Source organism: Dissoconium aciculare (genome assembly GCF_010015565.1).
Source record: "Dissoconium aciculare CBS 342.82 unplaced genomic scaffold K489scaffold_2, whole genome shotgun sequence".
Classification (NCBI taxonomy): Eukaryota; Fungi; Ascomycota; class Dothideomycetes; order Mycosphaerellales; family Dissoconiaceae; genus Dissoconium; species Dissoconium aciculare.
Genome location: NW_022984952.1, coordinates 1,560,000 through 1,577,249, shown reverse-complemented (window position 1 = coordinate 1,577,249; position 17,250 = coordinate 1,560,000). Strand labels below are relative to the sequence as shown.

The 17,250-nt window shown below is 51.2% G+C and overlaps 6 protein-coding genes across 6 annotated transcripts; 4 read left to right on the top strand and 2 right to left on the bottom strand.

The window, feature by feature from the left end:
* Positions 1 to 147: 147 nt before the first annotated feature.
* K489DRAFT_386740 (succinyl-CoA synthetase-like protein) lies at positions 148 to 2,634 on the top strand (the record flags this gene model as incomplete). The annotated part of the gene is made up of 4 exons (XM_033606254.1): positions 148 to 204; positions 524 to 907; positions 967 to 2,505; positions 2,530 to 2,634. 4 exons carry the CDS (start codon positions 148 to 150, stop codon positions 2,632 to 2,634), a joined length of 2,085 nt encoding a protein of 694 aa, XP_033463425.1.
* Positions 2,635 to 3,084: 450 nt separating this feature from the next.
* On the bottom strand, positions 3,085 to 3,422 carry K489DRAFT_407132 (putative ubiquitin-like modifier; the record flags this gene model as incomplete). Its single annotated transcript, XM_033607334.1, has 2 exons — positions 3,085 to 3,147; positions 3,204 to 3,422. The coding sequence occupies 2 exons, from the start codon at positions 3,420 to 3,422 to the stop codon at positions 3,085 to 3,087; spliced, it is 282 nt and encodes a 93-aa protein (XP_033463424.1).
* Positions 3,423 to 3,642: 220 nt separating this feature from the next.
* Positions 3,643 to 4,759, top strand: K489DRAFT_114502 (DUF1903-domain-containing protein). The gene is made up of 5 exons (XM_033598921.1): positions 3,643 to 3,976; positions 4,028 to 4,088; positions 4,144 to 4,190; positions 4,251 to 4,313; positions 4,414 to 4,759. The coding sequence occupies exons 1-5, from the start codon at positions 3,818 to 3,820 to the stop codon at positions 4,558 to 4,560; spliced, it is 477 nt and encodes a 158-aa protein (XP_033463423.1). The 5' UTR covers positions 3,643 to 3,817; the 3' UTR covers positions 4,561 to 4,759.
* A 198-nt stretch (positions 4,760 to 4,957) lies between these two features.
* Positions 4,958 to 6,559, top strand: K489DRAFT_312405 (nucleoside hydrolase; the record flags this gene model as incomplete). Its single annotated transcript, XM_033600859.1, has 5 exons — positions 4,958 to 4,993; positions 5,058 to 5,331; positions 5,391 to 5,425; positions 5,481 to 5,786; positions 5,903 to 6,559. 5 exons carry the CDS (start codon positions 4,958 to 4,960, stop codon positions 6,557 to 6,559), a joined length of 1,308 nt encoding a protein of 435 aa, XP_033463422.1.
* A 2,864-nt stretch (positions 6,560 to 9,423) lies between these two features.
* K489DRAFT_386755 (calcium-translocating P-type ATPase) lies at positions 9,424 to 15,098 on the top strand (the record flags this gene model as incomplete). The annotated part of the gene is made up of 4 exons (XM_033606256.1): positions 9,424 to 10,551; positions 10,573 to 12,777; positions 12,805 to 13,681; positions 15,049 to 15,098. The coding sequence occupies 4 exons, from the start codon at positions 9,424 to 9,426 to the stop codon at positions 15,096 to 15,098; spliced, it is 4,260 nt and encodes a 1,419-aa protein (XP_033463421.1).
* Positions 15,099 to 15,658: 560 nt separating this feature from the next.
* Positions 15,659 to 17,072, bottom strand: K489DRAFT_407129 (Paf1 complex protein; the record flags this gene model as incomplete). Its single annotated transcript, XM_033607333.1, has 2 exons — positions 15,659 to 16,764; positions 16,814 to 17,072. The coding sequence occupies 2 exons, from the start codon at positions 17,070 to 17,072 to the stop codon at positions 15,659 to 15,661; spliced, it is 1,365 nt and encodes a 454-aa protein (XP_033463420.1).
* Positions 17,073 to 17,250: the final 178 nt, after the last annotated feature.

The window sequence follows — 17,250 nt, the reverse complement described above, 5'->3', positions numbered from 1 at the left end:
GCGCGAGAGCGCGATATGTCAATCGCTCCTCTCCAGGGTCCCGCAATCAACTCACGACCTCAGGAATCTCTCGTCTTAGGGTTGATTTGACGTCATGGAATCACAATGCAACAATCATTCATGCCGAAATTCCATTGAAGAAACATCATGGGTTGTAGGTTTACCGTTAAGCATTCAGTGATATTGTATCTCAAGAGGCGTATGGTATGCGTGTGCTATGCAGGAGGCACGAAGTCTTGACTTCGTGAAGTCGAGTCATGATACTCATTGATGTACAACATGGTACTCAAAGCCGGCGGACGGAATTAGTCGAATGTCACATTTGTATTTGGCATTCGCTTTGCGAGCCGACATAAAGCTGGATTGTACCAACACAGTCGCGACGACACTATAGCCTTACTGTCCGTGAAGCTGGGTCTTGTTTGAACTCTTCCTAAATGCATGGGAACTAGGTAATTCTTATCAGCGCAGGTGATCAAGAAAAATGGTGTCCATTCGAGCTTATTCGACCTCGCTCGGCCAGAGAGTTCGATGTTCGAGTCGGTGCTTTTCGACGGCACGCTCATTACGCGGATACGATGATACTGTACACAACCTCAAGATTGGAAAACACACCCGCGTAATCTACCAAGGTTTTACAGGACGTGTAGCAACCACCAATGCAAGGGACAGCTTGGCATATGGTACCAACATTGTTGGTGGTGTCACGCCTGGCAAAGAGGGCGAGCATCTTGGTCTTCCTCTACTGCCCGATCTTCGAAAGGCGAAAGAGCAACTGAGGCCCGATGCGACAGCCGTTTTCGTTGCTGCACCGCAGTGTGCAAAGGCAATTGAGGACGCTATTGAGGCGGAGATCCCTCTAATTGTAGCCGTGGCCGAACATATTCCACTGCATGACATTCTAAGGGTATCTGCTGATCCGCTTGTTCCACACTCACATGAGCATCGCTGATCTCAGGCACATAGGTCAGTAGCATTCTCAAGACACAATCCAAATCACGTCTTGTTGGAGCAAACGCCCCGGGGATCATTGCTCCGATCGGGTTCTGTCGAATTGGCTTTCAGCCGCTTCCGACGTTTGCTCCAGGGCATATTGGAATCGTCGCCAAATCAGGTACGCTCTCATATGAGGCGGTCGCGTCCGTAACACGAGCTGGCCTCGGTCAAAGTTTGTGCATCGGAATGGGCGGCGACATTGTTGCGGGCACCAATCTCGTCGATGCTCTCAGAGTATTCGAGAAAGACGACGAGACCGAGGGCATCATCCTGATCGGTGAAGTTGGTGGTCGGGCAGAGGAGGATGCAGCGGAGTGGATCAAAGACTATCGAAGGCGCGTCTCAAATCCCAAGCCAATCGCCGCGCTGGTGGGAGGAAAGGAGGCTAAAGTGGGTCGAATTATGGGTCATGCTGGAGCCTGGGCCGCACGGGGAGAAGCAACCGCAGAGGAGAAATACAAGTATCTCGAGAATGCAGGTGCTGTCATGGTGGACCATCCCGAAAAGTTCGGTGGCGTTATGAAGACATTGCTTAAGCAGTCTGGACGACATGTTGACAAGTTCCAAGCCAACGCAAGCCAGCAGACCCGCGGGTTTCACACCCTCAGAAGATTCAACAGCCATATGCGTATCCCTCATTTGACGAATGGACCGACTTCAAATCAGCAGAGAAGGACACTTTTCTTGAGACCGGATGTTGCGAGCTCACTACTGAATGAAGAGATTAGCCAGATCAAGGGCCTCAAAGTCGTCGATGGCGAGTCGCCTGACAACGGACATTATCTCGGCATCATCGTTGATCGTACTGAACGCTCACCATGTATTGTAGCTGCTCCGACTTCACAGCAGGCTTTGATCGACAAGCGTGTCAAGCGCTTTCCATACGACTGGTCGCATGGGCCCCCAGATGCTTTGATTGCGCAAGCTATCGATCACATGCAACTCACATCTGCGCCTTTGACAGCCAAAAGCCAAGCGACCAAGCTGATTGCTAATCTCGCCAAGATGTATAAGGAGAAAGAAGCCATCATTCTGTCTGGTTGCGTCAGCGTCGATGACTCCGGAAACCTCAATTTTCATTCCTCTAGTTTGACACTAATGGTCGATGATTCAGCATTTCGAAGCGCAAAGCGCCAGGAGAGCATCCACGCGCTTCGCGAGAAGACCCAGGAGAACCAGTCAGAAGTCGACGCCGAACAGGACGGAATCGTCTACGTCGAGCTTGATGACGCGCAAGCAAATATCGGGACCCTCGTGAACGGCGCTGGTCTTGCGATGAACACGCTCGATGCACTCCGACTTCACGGCGGTCGCGCAACGAATTTCCTCGACACAGGCGGCAAAGCTACATCAGCGACAGTCAAAAAGAGCTTCGAGATCATTCTACGTGACCCGCGCGTCAAGGTCATTTTCGTCAACATTTTCGGCGGCTTGACCGACGGGGGCATGATTGCCGAGGGGATCCTGCTCGCGTTCAAGGAGGTAGATATGAAGAACGTTCCTGTGGTGGTGCGTATTCGGGGTACGAATGAGGAGACCGGCCAGAAGATCATTGCTGAGAGTGGCCTTGGCCTCGATGCCTTCGACAGCTTCGAAGAGGCAGCCAAGAGAGTCATTGAGATCGCCAACAAACACTAGCAGTGCATGCGTGCGCTCGGAAATACACATATTTTCTGAAAGATCTTCACCTTGATTGTCCTGCTGGAGGGCAGAGACCCCCGATAGAGTCCCTAGAAGAGCTGGCTTTTGTTGTACATAGTCTACGAAACCTTGCAAGCTTAGCGTATCAAACGAGTAATGACTGCGCTTGACGAGCTGCTGACACGGTGTCAAAAAGTTTCACTCTGACCACTTGTGCGACTCCTTAAAATGTAGTTGCCAGTCAATCGCCATGCGACTTGTGTGACATTCGGCGAATCCAACGCATCTGCGCCACGAACCCCAGGACTCCGTTCCGGATGTTCCTCAGTCTCAGAAATCTTTGTCTCGGGTATAATCAACGGCGCTACCCTGGTAGCTGCTAAAGGCAAAATCCTTCCCGACTGCACACATCATATTCGTCGTCTCATCATGGCCATTTTTCGTAGCTTAAGCGTTGCCTCCGATCTGCTCCTGGTGCACCTCGAGGGTGTCGCCGTCCGCCATGTCGAGCTAAGAAAGGATATCAATCAGCGAGGGAACAGTGACAAGCGGGCCTGCATACGTACAGTATCGGGGTTGTCCGTGGGGTTGACTCGCTGGCCGTCGAAGAGGAAGCGGACACTCTGCGGGCTCTTGCCTTGACGCTCACAGAAGGCATCCATCAGCTTCTTGAGTGGCGTTGTGCGCTTGATCTTGAAGAACACCTCGTTGTTGCTGTCGGTGACTTTTATATTCAAGTGCTCAGACTGCGGGGGCTCTTCTGGAGGCGCTCCGTTGTCTGCCATGATCGCCACAGCTGCTGATATTGCAGGTTAACGCGCGAAGGTTGCGTTGTAAGTTGTGCGTTGTGACGAGAACACTTTGTTGTTTATTAGTGTGCTGTGATGATAGTTGATGTGATGGGCGGCGCATGACAACCACTTTGATTGCCCGCACCGTAAGTATGGCTGACTAACACGCGCTCGGGCGTGTCGGGCGGGGCCTCAAAGTTCAAATTCACTTGTTCCACATGTCTGCCTGCTTTTGTGCAACACTCATTACATCCGTGAAGCTGAAGTGAGAGAGTGCTCATTCAGTGCCTCGATGCCCTGAATGTCGTAGATGTGTGGTAGTAATACAATAATTCCAAGGTTGGCATTCGATGAAAGTGGCCCTCGTGGAAGACTACACTTGACAACGAATGCATCGTGGTATTTCGTGTCGTCATAAACCAGTGGTCGGGGAACTATCCGCTTGTGCACCTGTGTCTCGTGCGCGAGATTCAAGAAACCATCCAATGCTTCACCTTCAGCTTTTGATTGCGAACATCCACTCCGATTTGAAGTCTATCACGATGATGGTAGGTAGATGCACACCTCGCAGCACGTGAAAGATACTGACAGCACGCAAGACCCCTGAAAAAGGCGTTGAGAACGACCCTCCATGCCATGCGCAAGCTTGTTCAATCCAAGGTAGATTGCCATTAAACCGTCTGACATCGAACACATACTGAAAGTTGGGGATTAGCTTGTCTGCAGAAAAGCAATTACAAGGAGGAGAAGTGCCAGAAACAAGTGAGTGCATGTTGAATTGGAATTCTGGTTGCGAACGTCTGCTCATCATGCCGATTACAGGTTGATGCACTGTACGAGTGTTGCAATCTTTTCTACCAAAAAGCAGGAGACGATGGATCGTCCGTAAGCTGCCCAAAGGCTTCTCTCCTTCGGTAAGTGGCAGAGGACCGAGTTTTGAAATGCACACGCGAGCCATCACAACTTACGCATGCCCTCACACCAGGTTGAAGATGAAGCAACGGAGTCAATCCACCTGAGGTTGGATATCGAGAAGGGCAAACAAGGTGCCGCCAGAAAGAAATGTCACGTCAACTTTGCGATCTTGCATTCCCTTAAATCGGAACGCAAGTTATATAGCAGCCGTGCTTGATATTAGACTGCCGGAGCACGCTAGGAGGCCTCGATGGACCTGTACAAACACTGAAAGTTCGCACCGAGACTCTAATGGTAGCCTGTAAAGACATTGTTGAGAGAAAGGAAAAGAGAAGGTGTACAGAGTCTGCGAAATTTGATACAGGCTCGAATTCGGCGGGTGGTGGACTTAATTATTGGCTGGCGCAGAAGTCGTGGTCTTGACGCTGCAGCATTGCCCTAGGTAACCCCCCATCAATTCGAGCTTCGATATTGACATGGAGTGATAACGAACGTCCATGGGTCGTTTGCAAATACACTACTGTGTGAAGGGAGAGAAGTGAGCGATTGTCACTTCCACTTCAAGGCCAGTCAATCAATTGCTTCAGAGTTGTAGAGTTTTGGCCACATCACAGATGGCTCCACGCAAGATTATCATCGACACGGATCCAGTATGTTGCACATCGATCCGGACTTCTTTGGCAATCAGGCATCTATTTACATACTTTCTCACAGGGTGTTGACGATGTTCTTGCCATGCTACTAGCCTTTTCTGCGATCCCCGAAGAACTCGAAGTATTGCTTTTATCGATCACATACGGCAACATCGATCTGGAGAATTGCCTTCGAAATGTCGTTTCAATGTTTCATAACATTGAACAAGAGCTTGCTTGGAGGAAAGCTCAGAACAAGTCGCTGGGATTTGATGCCCTGAGGAAGCATAAGCCGCTGGTCGCCGTTGGACCAACGCATCCATTGGTTGATCAAATGTTGATGGCCGATTACTTTCGTGTGTATAAGCTTTGAAGCACGGCGTGTTTTCTCGACCACTGATAAAGGCATACTCAGATGGAAATGACGGACTCGGCGGAATCCACGATAGTGTGCGTATGTCGTTCATGTTCTCACGGGGACATAGCAATACTGAATTTCAACTAGCACCCTCATCTGTCACCTGCAGACACATGGAGACAGCTATTCGAACATGCAAAAGACTCTGCGCGACCGGATGATGCTGCGATATTAGCTGAGATGCAGAACGTCCACGCTTTGTTCACTCCATCCAGGTTACCCGCAAGTGAGGAAATTCTGCGTCTTCTCCGAGAGAACGAACCAGACACGATCTCCATCGTAGCAATAGGACCTCTCACGAATTTGGCCATCGCGGCCGCCGCTGACCCTGAAACCTTTCTTCGAGTGAAGGAAGTCATTGTCATGGGAGGGACATTGAATGATACTGGAAATGTAAGTCTAGTGCCTCACCAAGACTCGTTCTTCACATCGCCATCACGGAGAGCCGTCCTCCTGGCTCATCGAGAAGCCCTTGGCCGAGCAGAGGCATTCTGACCTTACGCAACTAGATTACTCCGGTGGCTGAGTTCAACACATTTGCTGACGCGGTCGCTGCGGCACGAGTGTATGCTCTGAGTTCACAAAATCCCACATCGACCATGCCGCCTATCCCTCCTGCGCCACAAACCGGCGAGCCCGAACAATCGCACCTAAAGCCGTACCCGGATGCATTACCAAGGCGGCTGAAAGTAACGCTGTTCACGCTCGACGTGACGAACTACCATAAGGTAACGAGGGGGCTATTCAGGAAGACGGTAGAGCCTCTACTTGGCGTCCAGTCGCCTCTCGCGGAGTGGACTCAAGCGTTCATGGCTGCAACCTTCGACAAAGTCGAGAGCCTTCACGACGACATCAGCGGAGATGCGGTTTCCCTGAAATTGCACGACCCGTTATGCATATGGTACTGTATGACAGATCCTACAATATGGAATATTAGCGATGAGGTGGATGTCAGGGTCGAAACAACAGGGCAGTGGACTCGAGGCTTGACACTGTTAGATCGACGTGCTCGACGCAGACGAGAACATGGCGACGATGGAGATCGACCCGGGGACACGGGTAACTGGCTGAGCACTTCGAGTGGCAATCGGCTTCGATACTGTATCGATTCGCCTGACAGGGATGCATTCGGGAAGTTCATGCTAGACCGAATATTCTTCCCATGATGTTAGCAAATGTTGTCAACGTCAGCAGACGGTCAGCAGACGATTGAAGATGATCTCTGAAATCGATCGATGTCAGCAAACTTCTATCATCTTGGCGAGTTGATGACGTGTGCTATTTGGCTGCCAGCAGTGGTCAGTATGGTATGTGGCCATCGCCTGATGTCTTCAACTGCGTCGACTCGTCATCATACAGAGGCGTCGGTGCTGTACTCGATGTGTTGCCTCGAGTGGCGGCGCGTGGTTCAGATCAGTGGTGGAGCCACGTGCTCGCTTGGCATTTACGCCTTGATCGTGGCTGAGCGCTCTTTTGCTGTTGCACACATTTTTTGCGGGATCTCCGGAGGACCAGAGTCCCGGTGAGCAGTCCAGATCTGTCGGTTCGATGTCATGTCGAAATCCCCGTAGGCGTTGATGACGAATAAGTCACTGGAGAGTATATGTCACTGTGGTCCTGGGTAGCTTGCACAGTATGTGCTGAAAATATGCAGTCCCTTGCACAAGCCCCGATAGGAGGATCGGTAAGCTCGAACCACAGAGATTGGTGTGATTTGTTAGGCCTTCCCGCAGGAATTCTTGCCCGTAAAGTTTCTCGCCCGGCAAGTGCGTCGGGCGCAGCAATAAGGGAATTACACGAAGTTACCTCAGACGGACACGCTCATTCTACACGCTTTAGACGGATCTCCCTTTGTTTGATGCACTTCCGGCAGAGTTGCTGTCTGGCCGCCCGCGTGTCGATGCGAGACAGCCCGATGGATTGGCTATGAAGTCAACATGGTCTAGACGCCCTCTAAATTATTGGAGCATAACCTTGGAAACTCACCGATGCCGTGGAAGGTTTCGCGCGGGCGACTAGTTCCTCGATTTATCCCACGTAGATTGACGAACGACATCAGCGGTAGTGCGCGCTCCCGGTCGTTTGCCCGAAGCGCGCTGCATTCAGGCCGCCAGCGCGATCTTTACTGATGGGCTCGGGACTAAACGCCCGTAGCACAACGACAATGATGATGATGAAGCTCACGAATCGTATCAGAAACGATCGTCCGCCTTTGAAAGATCTCTCGACTGATGGCAGACCTGTAGCTGGCACTGACACTCACCCGGATGGGCCCCAACAAAAGGAAAGAGCAATGTGCCCCACGATTTAAAGTTGCCTTTTAACAGATACCTGCAGAGTGCTCGAATCGTGTAAAAGGGAATAAAACGGCTGGCGCGACTGATTCCTATTCGCAGCCAGTCCCCCAGTAGACCGTTGGTCACACACCGTCTCGCACTTTCGTGTGCTGTACTGCACCGCTGAATTGAACGCACATGCACCATCATCGATCGCTGGGCTTCTGGTACAAGTCATGTTAAGCCGCCCGAGACTCGGAAAGTGTTCAAATTCGGGCGCATGATTGGTTGGTCAGCTAAGTGGGCATCCATGGATGGTTTTGTGTTTCTTTGTCTTGCTACTGCATATGCAATTGGATTGCGGCGGCGATAAACCGTGTCTTTGATGACCGGATGAAACATCCCAGGGTTTCTCGGACAGCCCGTGTATGTACAAGGAACACGGAACTCCCTGCCTAATAATTGACAGCCTCCGCTTCGGTTGTTCTCCCCTCATGATGAAGGCGAAATGATTGAGACGTCGGCGATGACGATGGTGGTGCTCTATTGGGGTGTAGCGGCGATGCATCATGATCGTGTTGTTGCTACAGCATCACCACAAGTCAGACGCCTGTGAACTCCCGCCCAGAGCCAAGCATGTCCGGCTTTTCTGCTCTCATTTCGGAAGTGTGCGATCCATGAATATATATTGCCTGCGTCCATCATTAGAGACCCGCTCGTCCCACACAGCCAATTCCCGAAAATGCAGGTGCAGGTGTTTGAAGGTTTGGAGGCGTTGGGGCTGTGCAATTTAGCGCCATGTAGGGCGGCCATCGACATCATTTCCCCAGGCTTGTTATTGGTCGACTCCAAGACGTCGGATTTAAAATGTGCAGTAAACGATGGGCTAGGCCGATCAATACGCTGGTCGCGCCCGTGGTCATGAATCGTGATTCCGTTTTCATTCCTAGGTAATTGTCCAACTCGTCGTCCTCAAGAAAACGATCAATTCGCCTCTGGCATACTCGCCTAGACATTCGCGTGGCGATTGCGAATCAGCAGCCCCGTCGTGAACACATTGTACAGCACAACGTCCGGGTTTGATCCACAAATTCATCCGGCCCGCCACCCGTGTTTTACTTTGGTCACTCATTCTCATTGTGGTGAGGGCGGCTGCTCAATCTCAATTTGTGACCGATCATCTCTTTCCCTTCGTTACATCACGACGAAAAGAAACCCATCCGAGGACACACCCCGGACTGGACTTGTCTGTTTCTTGATACGCTTCTCCAGAGATTAAACCAAGTCGCTAAGACTCTTAGCATTCCGGCCTGAGCTCTTCTAACCGCTTTGCATTCTGATAGCCACTGCCTTGGTTATTGTCCGCACTTGACGTCTGCGTACTTGTTGTGGCTTAGGTTTATCCCTTCGGCAACAACCTTGGAACTCACCTTTCACGACTAGCAGTCACTGTCGTGCAGCTTGAAGGCAGCTGCGAGCAATCCACTTCGCCTCAGCTTCATCATCCCAACGAACCCGTGGCTCGCTCTCTCATAGCATCTCTATATGCCTTGGCACTCTGGCCATTACATAATTCATACAAGCGACCTTCCTGCTCAGGCGATCACTACACAGCCTCAAACGTGCATTACTACGTTGCCAGTCTACTCAGTCGCCACGCCTTTCGACGCGCAGTGGCCTTGATCCACTCCTTTATATGTCCCGGATAAGCATTAGGGAAAGGCTTTCTGCAGGCTCCACTCACCGGTCACAATATGACAGACACCGATCCTTCAACGCTTGAGGGCGGCTTGCCTTCTCAGCAGCATGCAGGTCCTAATCGAAGACCTCGTGCGCCTACAATTACAATCGATACCGCAGCTGGCGACAACAATCTTAACGCAGCTCCAGGTGCTGATCACGAACTTGATCAACTCTCAGACGACGGACGATCAATGCAAGGTGATAAGTCTCCACGGTTACAGCCATCGTCAATGACGCACTCACCCACCGAGGTTCGTGGGACGACAAGCTTCGACAGCCGAGAGTCAAGGCCTACGAGCCCTCATAACGTGTCATCACCAAATTGGGGCAACCAGCAAAGTTTCCTCGCTGTTCCAAATGCGCGAAGCCGAGGTGCTAGCATCGACTCCGAGGTCGAGACTGCCATCGGATCGGATTTCACTCATGTCAACGTCCAGAAGTTTGGCGATGACCTCCCTGCAAGCAAGTTTAACGATCTGAACACTGGGCCGCACCATAACGAGCCTGCCATCCTGCCTGACGAAGAAGCCCTCAAACCGGACCCCGGCACAGAGAAAGACTTCGTCCGCGAGAACAATCCATTCGCATTCACCCCCGGAGAATTGGGAAAATTATTCAATCCTAAAAGCTTGGGCGCCTTCCATGCTCTCGGCGGTCTCAGCGGAATTGAGAAAGGTTTGCGAAGCGATCGCAATGCAGGTCTGAGCATTGACGAGCAGCATCTTGAAGGGCAGGTCACCTTTGAAGACGCTACTGGATCAAGTCCCTTTGTCAAGTCATCAGAATTCGGTGTTTCCGCACCATCTGCTTCCTCTCCCGCTACGATCAAAAGCTTCAACGATCGCATTCGAATTTTCCAAGATAACAGATTGCCCGAGAAGAAGGCCAAGAGCATCTTTCAGCTCATGTGGCTTGCGTACAACGACAAAGTCTTGATTGTGTTGACTGTGGCCGCTGTGGTTGCGTTAGCCGTCGGTCTGTACCAGGCACTATCGGAAGGCGGTGTCGAATGGATCGAAGGTGTGGCCATTATCATTGCCATTATTGTTGTCGTCCTCGTGGGCGCGATCAATGACTGGCAAAAGGAACTACAATTCGCAAAACTGAACAAGAAGAAGGCCGACCGCAATGTCAACGTCGTACGATCTGGCAATACCGAGGAACTCAATGTGTATGACCTTGTTGTCGGAGATGTACTCCTCATCGCATCCGGTGATGTCTTGCCAGTCGACGGCATCCTCATCTCTGGACACGGAGTCAAGTGCGACGAATCCTCCGCAACCGGTGAATCCGACCTCTTGAAGAAGACCCCAGGCGATGAAGTCTTCGCTGCCATGGAAAAGAATGGCAATCTCAGAAAGATGGATCCGTTCATGATCTCCGGTGGCAAAGTGACAGAGGGTGTCGGTCGCATGATGGTCACTGCTGTCGGTGTCAACTCTTCCTACGGCAAAACCATGCTTACGCTGCAGGACAGCAACGACATGACTCCGCTGCAAAGCAAATTGAACAAACTCGCCGAATATATTGCCAAGATTGGTAGTGCTGCTGCCATCTTGCTCTTCGTCATTCTATTCATCAAATTTCTGGCCGGGCTTCGTCACGATGATCCGGGCATGCCGCCGCGGACCCCAGAGCAGAAGGGGCGACAGTTCCTGAATATTCTTATTGTGGCCATCACGATCATTGTCGTCGCAGTCCCCGAAGGGCTGCCGCTCGCCGTCACATTGGCTTTGGCCTACGCCACCAGACGAATGCTCAAGGACAGAAATTTGGTACGCGTACTTCGCTCTTGCGAGACCATGGGAAATGCCACTACGGTATGCTCGGACAAGACAGGCACTCTCACTCAGAATGTCATGACAGTCGTTGCTGGTTCTATTGGGACGTCTAGTAGATTTCGCGACCAAGTTGGTGCTGAGGACGCATCAACCAAGAACACTGCTCCTGTCGATGAGATCGATGCTCAGCAGACAAAAGAATGTGTCGCAACTCTTGCACCATCTGTGAAGACTTTGTTGAAAGAGAGTATTGCCATCAACTCCACCGCATTTGAAAAGGAAGAGAACGGCAAGCAAATCTTCATTGGATCCAAGACCGAGACGGCCCTTCTCGACTTCGCGAAGGAGTTCCTCGCCATGGAAAAGGTCCAACTCGAACGGGACAACGCCGAAATCGTCCAGATGATACCATTCGACTCCAGCCGTAAGTGCATGGGCATGGTCATCAAAAACCGCGAAACCAAAGGATACCGTTTGATCGTCAAGGGTGCTAGCGAAATCATGCTCCGTCAAAGCTCACAGATCATCAGCGATCCTACAAAGGACATCTCTGGAGTCGCATTAAACACCGATACCAAGGCTACACTCGAGTCTCTCATCAACGCTTATGCGTCCCGCTCGCTGCGGACCATTGGCTTGTTGTACAGGGACTTTGATTCGGAGTCGTGGCCACCGAAGGGTATTCGGAAGGTGGAAGATGACCCCTCACAGGCCTCGTTCGACGACATCTTCAAGCAGATGATCTTCGTTGGGGTCGTCGGTATTCAAGATCCTCTCCGCCCTGGTGTGAAGGAGGCTGTTAAAGACATGATCACAGCTGGAGTGTTCCCACGCATGGTTACCGGCGACAACATCATCACTGCGAAGGCTATCGCCACGGAGTGCGGTATCTTTACTGCCGGTGGTGTTGCCCTCGAAGGTCCTGAGTTCCGCAAAATGAGCAAGGCCGAACAGAAGGCTATCATCCCCAAACTTCAAGTTCTCGCGCGCTCTTCTCCCGATGACAAACGTACTCTAGTCAAACGCCTCAAGGAGATGGGCGAGACTGTGGCTGTCACTGGTGATGGTACCAACGATGCCCCAGCTCTCAAGGCTGCTGACGTGGGATTCTCGATGAACATTGCCGGCACAGAGGTCGCAAAGGAAGCCTCTGATATTATTCTCATGGATGACAATTTCGCGTCCATCGTGAACGCTTTGATGTGGGGCCGTGCCGTGAACGATGCTGTCAGAAAGTTCTTGCAGTTCCAAATCACTGTCAACATTACTGCAGTGCTCTTGGCGTTCATCTCCGCTGTTTCAAGCGCGAATGAGACATCAGTTCTATCGGCTGTGCAGCTCTTGTGGGTCAACCTCATTATGGACACCATGGCCGCTCTCGCCCTGGCAACCGACCCCCCAAGCCGAAAGATCCTCAATCGCAAGCCTGACCCGAAGTCAGCGCCTCTCATCTCGGTCACCATGTGGAAGATGATCATCGGTCAAGCCATCTATCAATTGACAATCACGCTTGTTCTGTATTTCGCCGGCCCTACTATCTTTCAGTATGGTACGGAAGAAGAGCTCAAGCAACACGCGACTCTGGTATTCAACACCTTTGTCTGGATGCAGATTTTCAATGCTCTCAACAACCGCCGCCTTGATAACCGCTTCAACATCTTTGAGGGCCTGGAAAAGAATTTGTTCTTCATTGGCATCTTCTTCGTCATGGTGGGTGGCCAAGTTATCATCATATTCTTTGGAGGCTGGGAGGCGTTCCAAGCGCAATATCAATTCGGAGACCAGTGGGCTGTCGCCATTGTGTTGGGAGCTATTTCCATCCCAATCGGCGTTGTGATCCGTCTTGTGCCAGACGAGCTAGCCAAGCAGCTTGTGCCAAAATTCTTGCGGGACATGCTCACGCGAGACAAGAGTAAGATTGTTGTCACTGATGAGGAGAATCCTTTCGAATTCAACGCTGCTTTGGTCGAGATCAAGGAAGAATTGGCTTGGCTCAAGAAGTACAAGGGAGGCCGTCTCAACAACCTCAAATTCACTCTCGCTCATCCAAAGGAAGCCTTTTTGGCCAGCCGGAGTCCTAGTCGCAGCCGTGCCAGTTCCACCATTCCTCGGACACCGACCAACGAGGCCGAAGATGACAAGAGCCATTCTCCTGCGCCATTGACGCCTGAGAGCCGTCGCCACAAACGTGGTCGCTCGAGGTCCAATTCGGCACTTGCCGGTGCTGCCATGGCCGGTATCATTGCGAGCTCCATTGGCGGTGGCTGGTCTCCAGCAGATCGACAGGGCAACGAAAGCTTACGTTTCCAGCGTGATCGTTCCAAGAGCGACTTGTCCCGCGATGCTCGGATCGAGGTACACCCCAACACCAAGAAAGACCAGGAGATCATCGTAGAGGGTGATCCGATCGAGCAGGCAGGCGGCAAGCCTCCAAGCCAATCCACGAAGACGACGCCCGATTTCAGCTACGGTCCATTCGGCGGATCTGGTGATACCAAATCAGGTGACGAGAAGAAGAGGGAAGACGGTGAAACTCGATGAAACTATATCATCAGCATTGCATAATTGCATACGGGTGGCGTCTTGCAGCGGATCCCTTATTTCGTTTTTATCTTGCATCAACTTGTAGATTAGTTTGGCCTGATCATGGCAGATTCTTCTTGCCCATGGGTCTATGTGCGCCATCCTGTAATTCCTAGTGCGGCCTTCAGAAACGTGTGTTTTGAGGAAGAATACCTAAGATACCCTAGATACTTCTGTGTGAAAGACACATTTACCAAACCAAAAGATCTCTTTTTTCTCTTAAATGCATCCCGACTCTGATCACCTCACTTCGATGTCTTGTGGACTAGCTGTTGATAGTGGTGATCTGCAATCCAACACATCTAGCAACTTGAAGTGGCTGGATTGAGGCTTGTAACCGTGAAATAGTGCGTATTAGCATTTCGATAGCAATTCGATGGGACCACATCAATTTACATCGATATATTGAGTAAACCCATCAATTCGCATCAATGTATTGATTAGCCACTAATCCTGCGTATTGCTAATATCCACCACTTTTAACCTAACGCTCACAGGTCCAGCTGGGTCGCGAAAAAGTGTTATTGATTGCAAATGAGAGGTGTTGGTTGCAGCCGCTGGCTGTTGTCAATCCAACAATCCAGTGGTTGCCACAGAACAGAGCATAATTGTCGTATAGTTCTCCCAAGAATTGACACCCGACTTTTCAACAGGAACATTCGTATCCATGGCACACATTCATTTTGCAATGAGTAGACTTCTTACTGTAGACAGAGCTGCAAGGGAATTTGAGATTGAGCACTATCTCCAAACAGCGGTCTCATAGAGCGATGACTGCATATCTACTAGAGGCGTGCGACACGCGATTCCGGAACCCTGAGTTGAGATTTTGTAGCTCACTTGAAGATATCCTGGAAGGTGCCGTCATGTATGATTTTCGCCTCCGATAACGACACCACGTACGACCACCTGGCTTCCAAGAACTAACAAATCTCTTCCACATACTCCTTTCCGAGTCGAAATCACAAGATGTGCAAAGCAGCGACTTGCGCGACGTGCAGTACGTTCTGACAACCCACGTAACGTATCAATTCCCCGCGATCGATCCCATCACTTACCAAAGTTCCAGGCAAGAAGTCATGGTGGGGATGTGGACAGGTCAGTGCATGAGACAGTTCACCTCCGATTCCTGATGCAGGTTTGAAGTCGTCAAATATATACATTGCACTATATACTAGAGTGTGAAGCTAAGGCTCATTTCGCGCGAGCAGCATATCGGCACCGTGATGGACGACGTCGCTATTTCTGAGCGCTGCACCTGTGCGCCCAAAGTCACCTCTGGCGGCAAGACGTACCCGCCGAAAGCGGCCAAGGCGGATTGATCAAGTCAGGGACGATCCATTTGGTTGCCCATGAATGATTGGCATTACCTGACGATACGTTGGACGCGAGAAATGCTATTCACGAGCGCCACAAGGCCGGGGACATCACAAGCGGTGTTGGGCAAGCGGTATCATCGAATTTGAGCTGTGTCGGCGTACAAACACATTGTTGATCCAGCGCAGCTTGATCATGAACTTCGCGTCCGATGCTGATTAGATCCCACCGATACATTACATATTCGCGCTCCTCTCTCCCGGTCAGCCCCACTCTTGCACGGAATCCTGCCTCAATTGTGTGTAAATTTGACACATGTTGCCACAGACCTCGCAACTACATCCCCTGCGCCAGCAGCCTACTGCTGCTAGTCTGAGAGTCTCGGCCAAGACCTAGCTTGACTGGGATTGCGCGAACACAATCTACGCGATGCCCTGGCAAAGATTTGTTGCAGAGCACTGAATATGGGTCCTTGACGAACGATCCGAAAGTTTCGTGTAGTGTGCGGTCAGCAGGCCCTGCTGTGAGGCAAATTGTCCTCGATTTCAGCGACTTGCGAGCGTCTTCATCCGGCAGCAGCAACAGGGACAGCGTTTGGATCTAATGCGGCTCGTCTCTCTTGCTGTGATGCCCGTGAAGCTTCGTCCATTTCCGTGATTGTGACATTCAATTCGTCCACCTTTTGTTCTTCGCCTGATGCCAACATTCGCGGATTGCCACGCTTCGGCCTCAACGAAGTTCGTTGTACAATCGGATAGATATAGGCACCTTTTTGGAGTCGCTTTTTCGCTCCTGGGTTCGCGTTGCCTGCCTCCTCTGGATCGTGCAGAGCCAGTGCGACAGAGTCGTTGTAGAAGTTTTGTGCGTCACCGTGTTGGTTTTGAGTCTCGTAGGTACGCACACGACTGTACTTGAAAGCGCGCAAGCCGTCGCCAAGGTCTGCCGTGTATAGCTCTGGATCCTCATTTTCGTGATCGTTCACGTCAAATTTGCGCTTGATACCACGAACAGATGACTCTTCGGCAGGGATGAAGTAATCATAGTCGTACTCGCGAATGGGCTCGGGATTTGTCGAATCAGGGTTCCACTCGGCGAGTTTCTGTTGATATTCACTCTCGGCTTTGGCATCGTTCACGGGCCTGAGAATGGCCGCATTCAGTCGCTCGTCATTCTTCGCACCCGAGATCAGTGGATTCGTGCTGAGCTTCATGACTATATAGAAGCCTGTCGTCGGAATTGCATCCAAATCAGGGAGGACAGGATACGATTCCAGAAGCTTCAGCCTTGGGTTCGTCGGATGAACCGGCTTCGCCCAACCCTTCAGGTCGTCTGCTGTAGGTTGCGCACCTCGTAAATTCGTTGTGTTGTCCTCGCCCTTGTATGCGTCCTTCGGATATGCAATATCGAAGCCTTTGATGATGTTTCGCATGATATTGATGGGATCCTCCTTGTTCTCATCCTGCCTCCGACGTCTTACATCCTCGCGTGCTCGATTAAGGTCCTTAGCGGTGGACGATGAAAAATGTTGAATGTTCTGCGTAGCTGTGTACTCCGTTCTCCGAAGGAAGGACACAGTATGTGCTGCGATGGGTTTGCTCAGCGCGGAAAGTGGTTTCAGGAGTGCCTTGTCTGCAGGGTGTGTCACTTGAGCACCGGGTCTAGCCAAAATCGCTGCAACCATTTAGTATGTACTCAAAGTTTTTATGCCATTTTCACTAACCAGCCTCTGATCCTTCAAATACTCCAGGAAGCCCAATGAGGTCAATGGGCATCCCAAGTTCTGCATCGGCCTCGATGTTCAGCGGCTGCTCTCTTGCAAGCCGAGATGCATAGCCTGCACTGGTGTACTGTCCGCCTGCGAGACCTGTGCCTGGTATATCCAGAAGTTTCGGAGGGTTTGGTGGAGGTGGGAGCGCATTGGAATATCTCACGCGCGCAATATAGTCCTGATGAACAACTTGTCTTTGCGCGGATGCCATGGTTGCTTTGCGCAGGGAGATGCAGCTGAATGAAGTGTCCTGGCAATTTGCAGCGTGTCGGCCTCAGAAGTCTGTCGTAGGAGTCCAGCTAGCTTCCAAAGATCGCGTCTTGCATGCGCGTAAATAGTTCCGCGTCGTTCGTCTCAGCATTTTGGTTGTGTATGGGAGACTCGGGCCG

Excerpts from the sequence above, each read along its gene's own strand:
- K489DRAFT_114502 (XM_033598921.1), top strand. The coding sequence starts at position 3,818 with ATGCATCGTGGTATTTCGTGTCGTCATAAACCAGTGGTCGGGGAACTA. Across the intron at positions 3,977-4,027 it reads TGAAGTCTATCACGATGATG|ACCCCTGAAAAAGGCGTTGA; the intron begins GTAGGTAGATGC and ends ACAGCACGCAAG. Across the intron at positions 4,089-4,143 it reads GCAAGCTTGTTCAATCCAAG|CTTGTCTGCAGAAAAGCAAT; the intron begins GTAGATTGCCAT and ends GTTGGGGATTAG.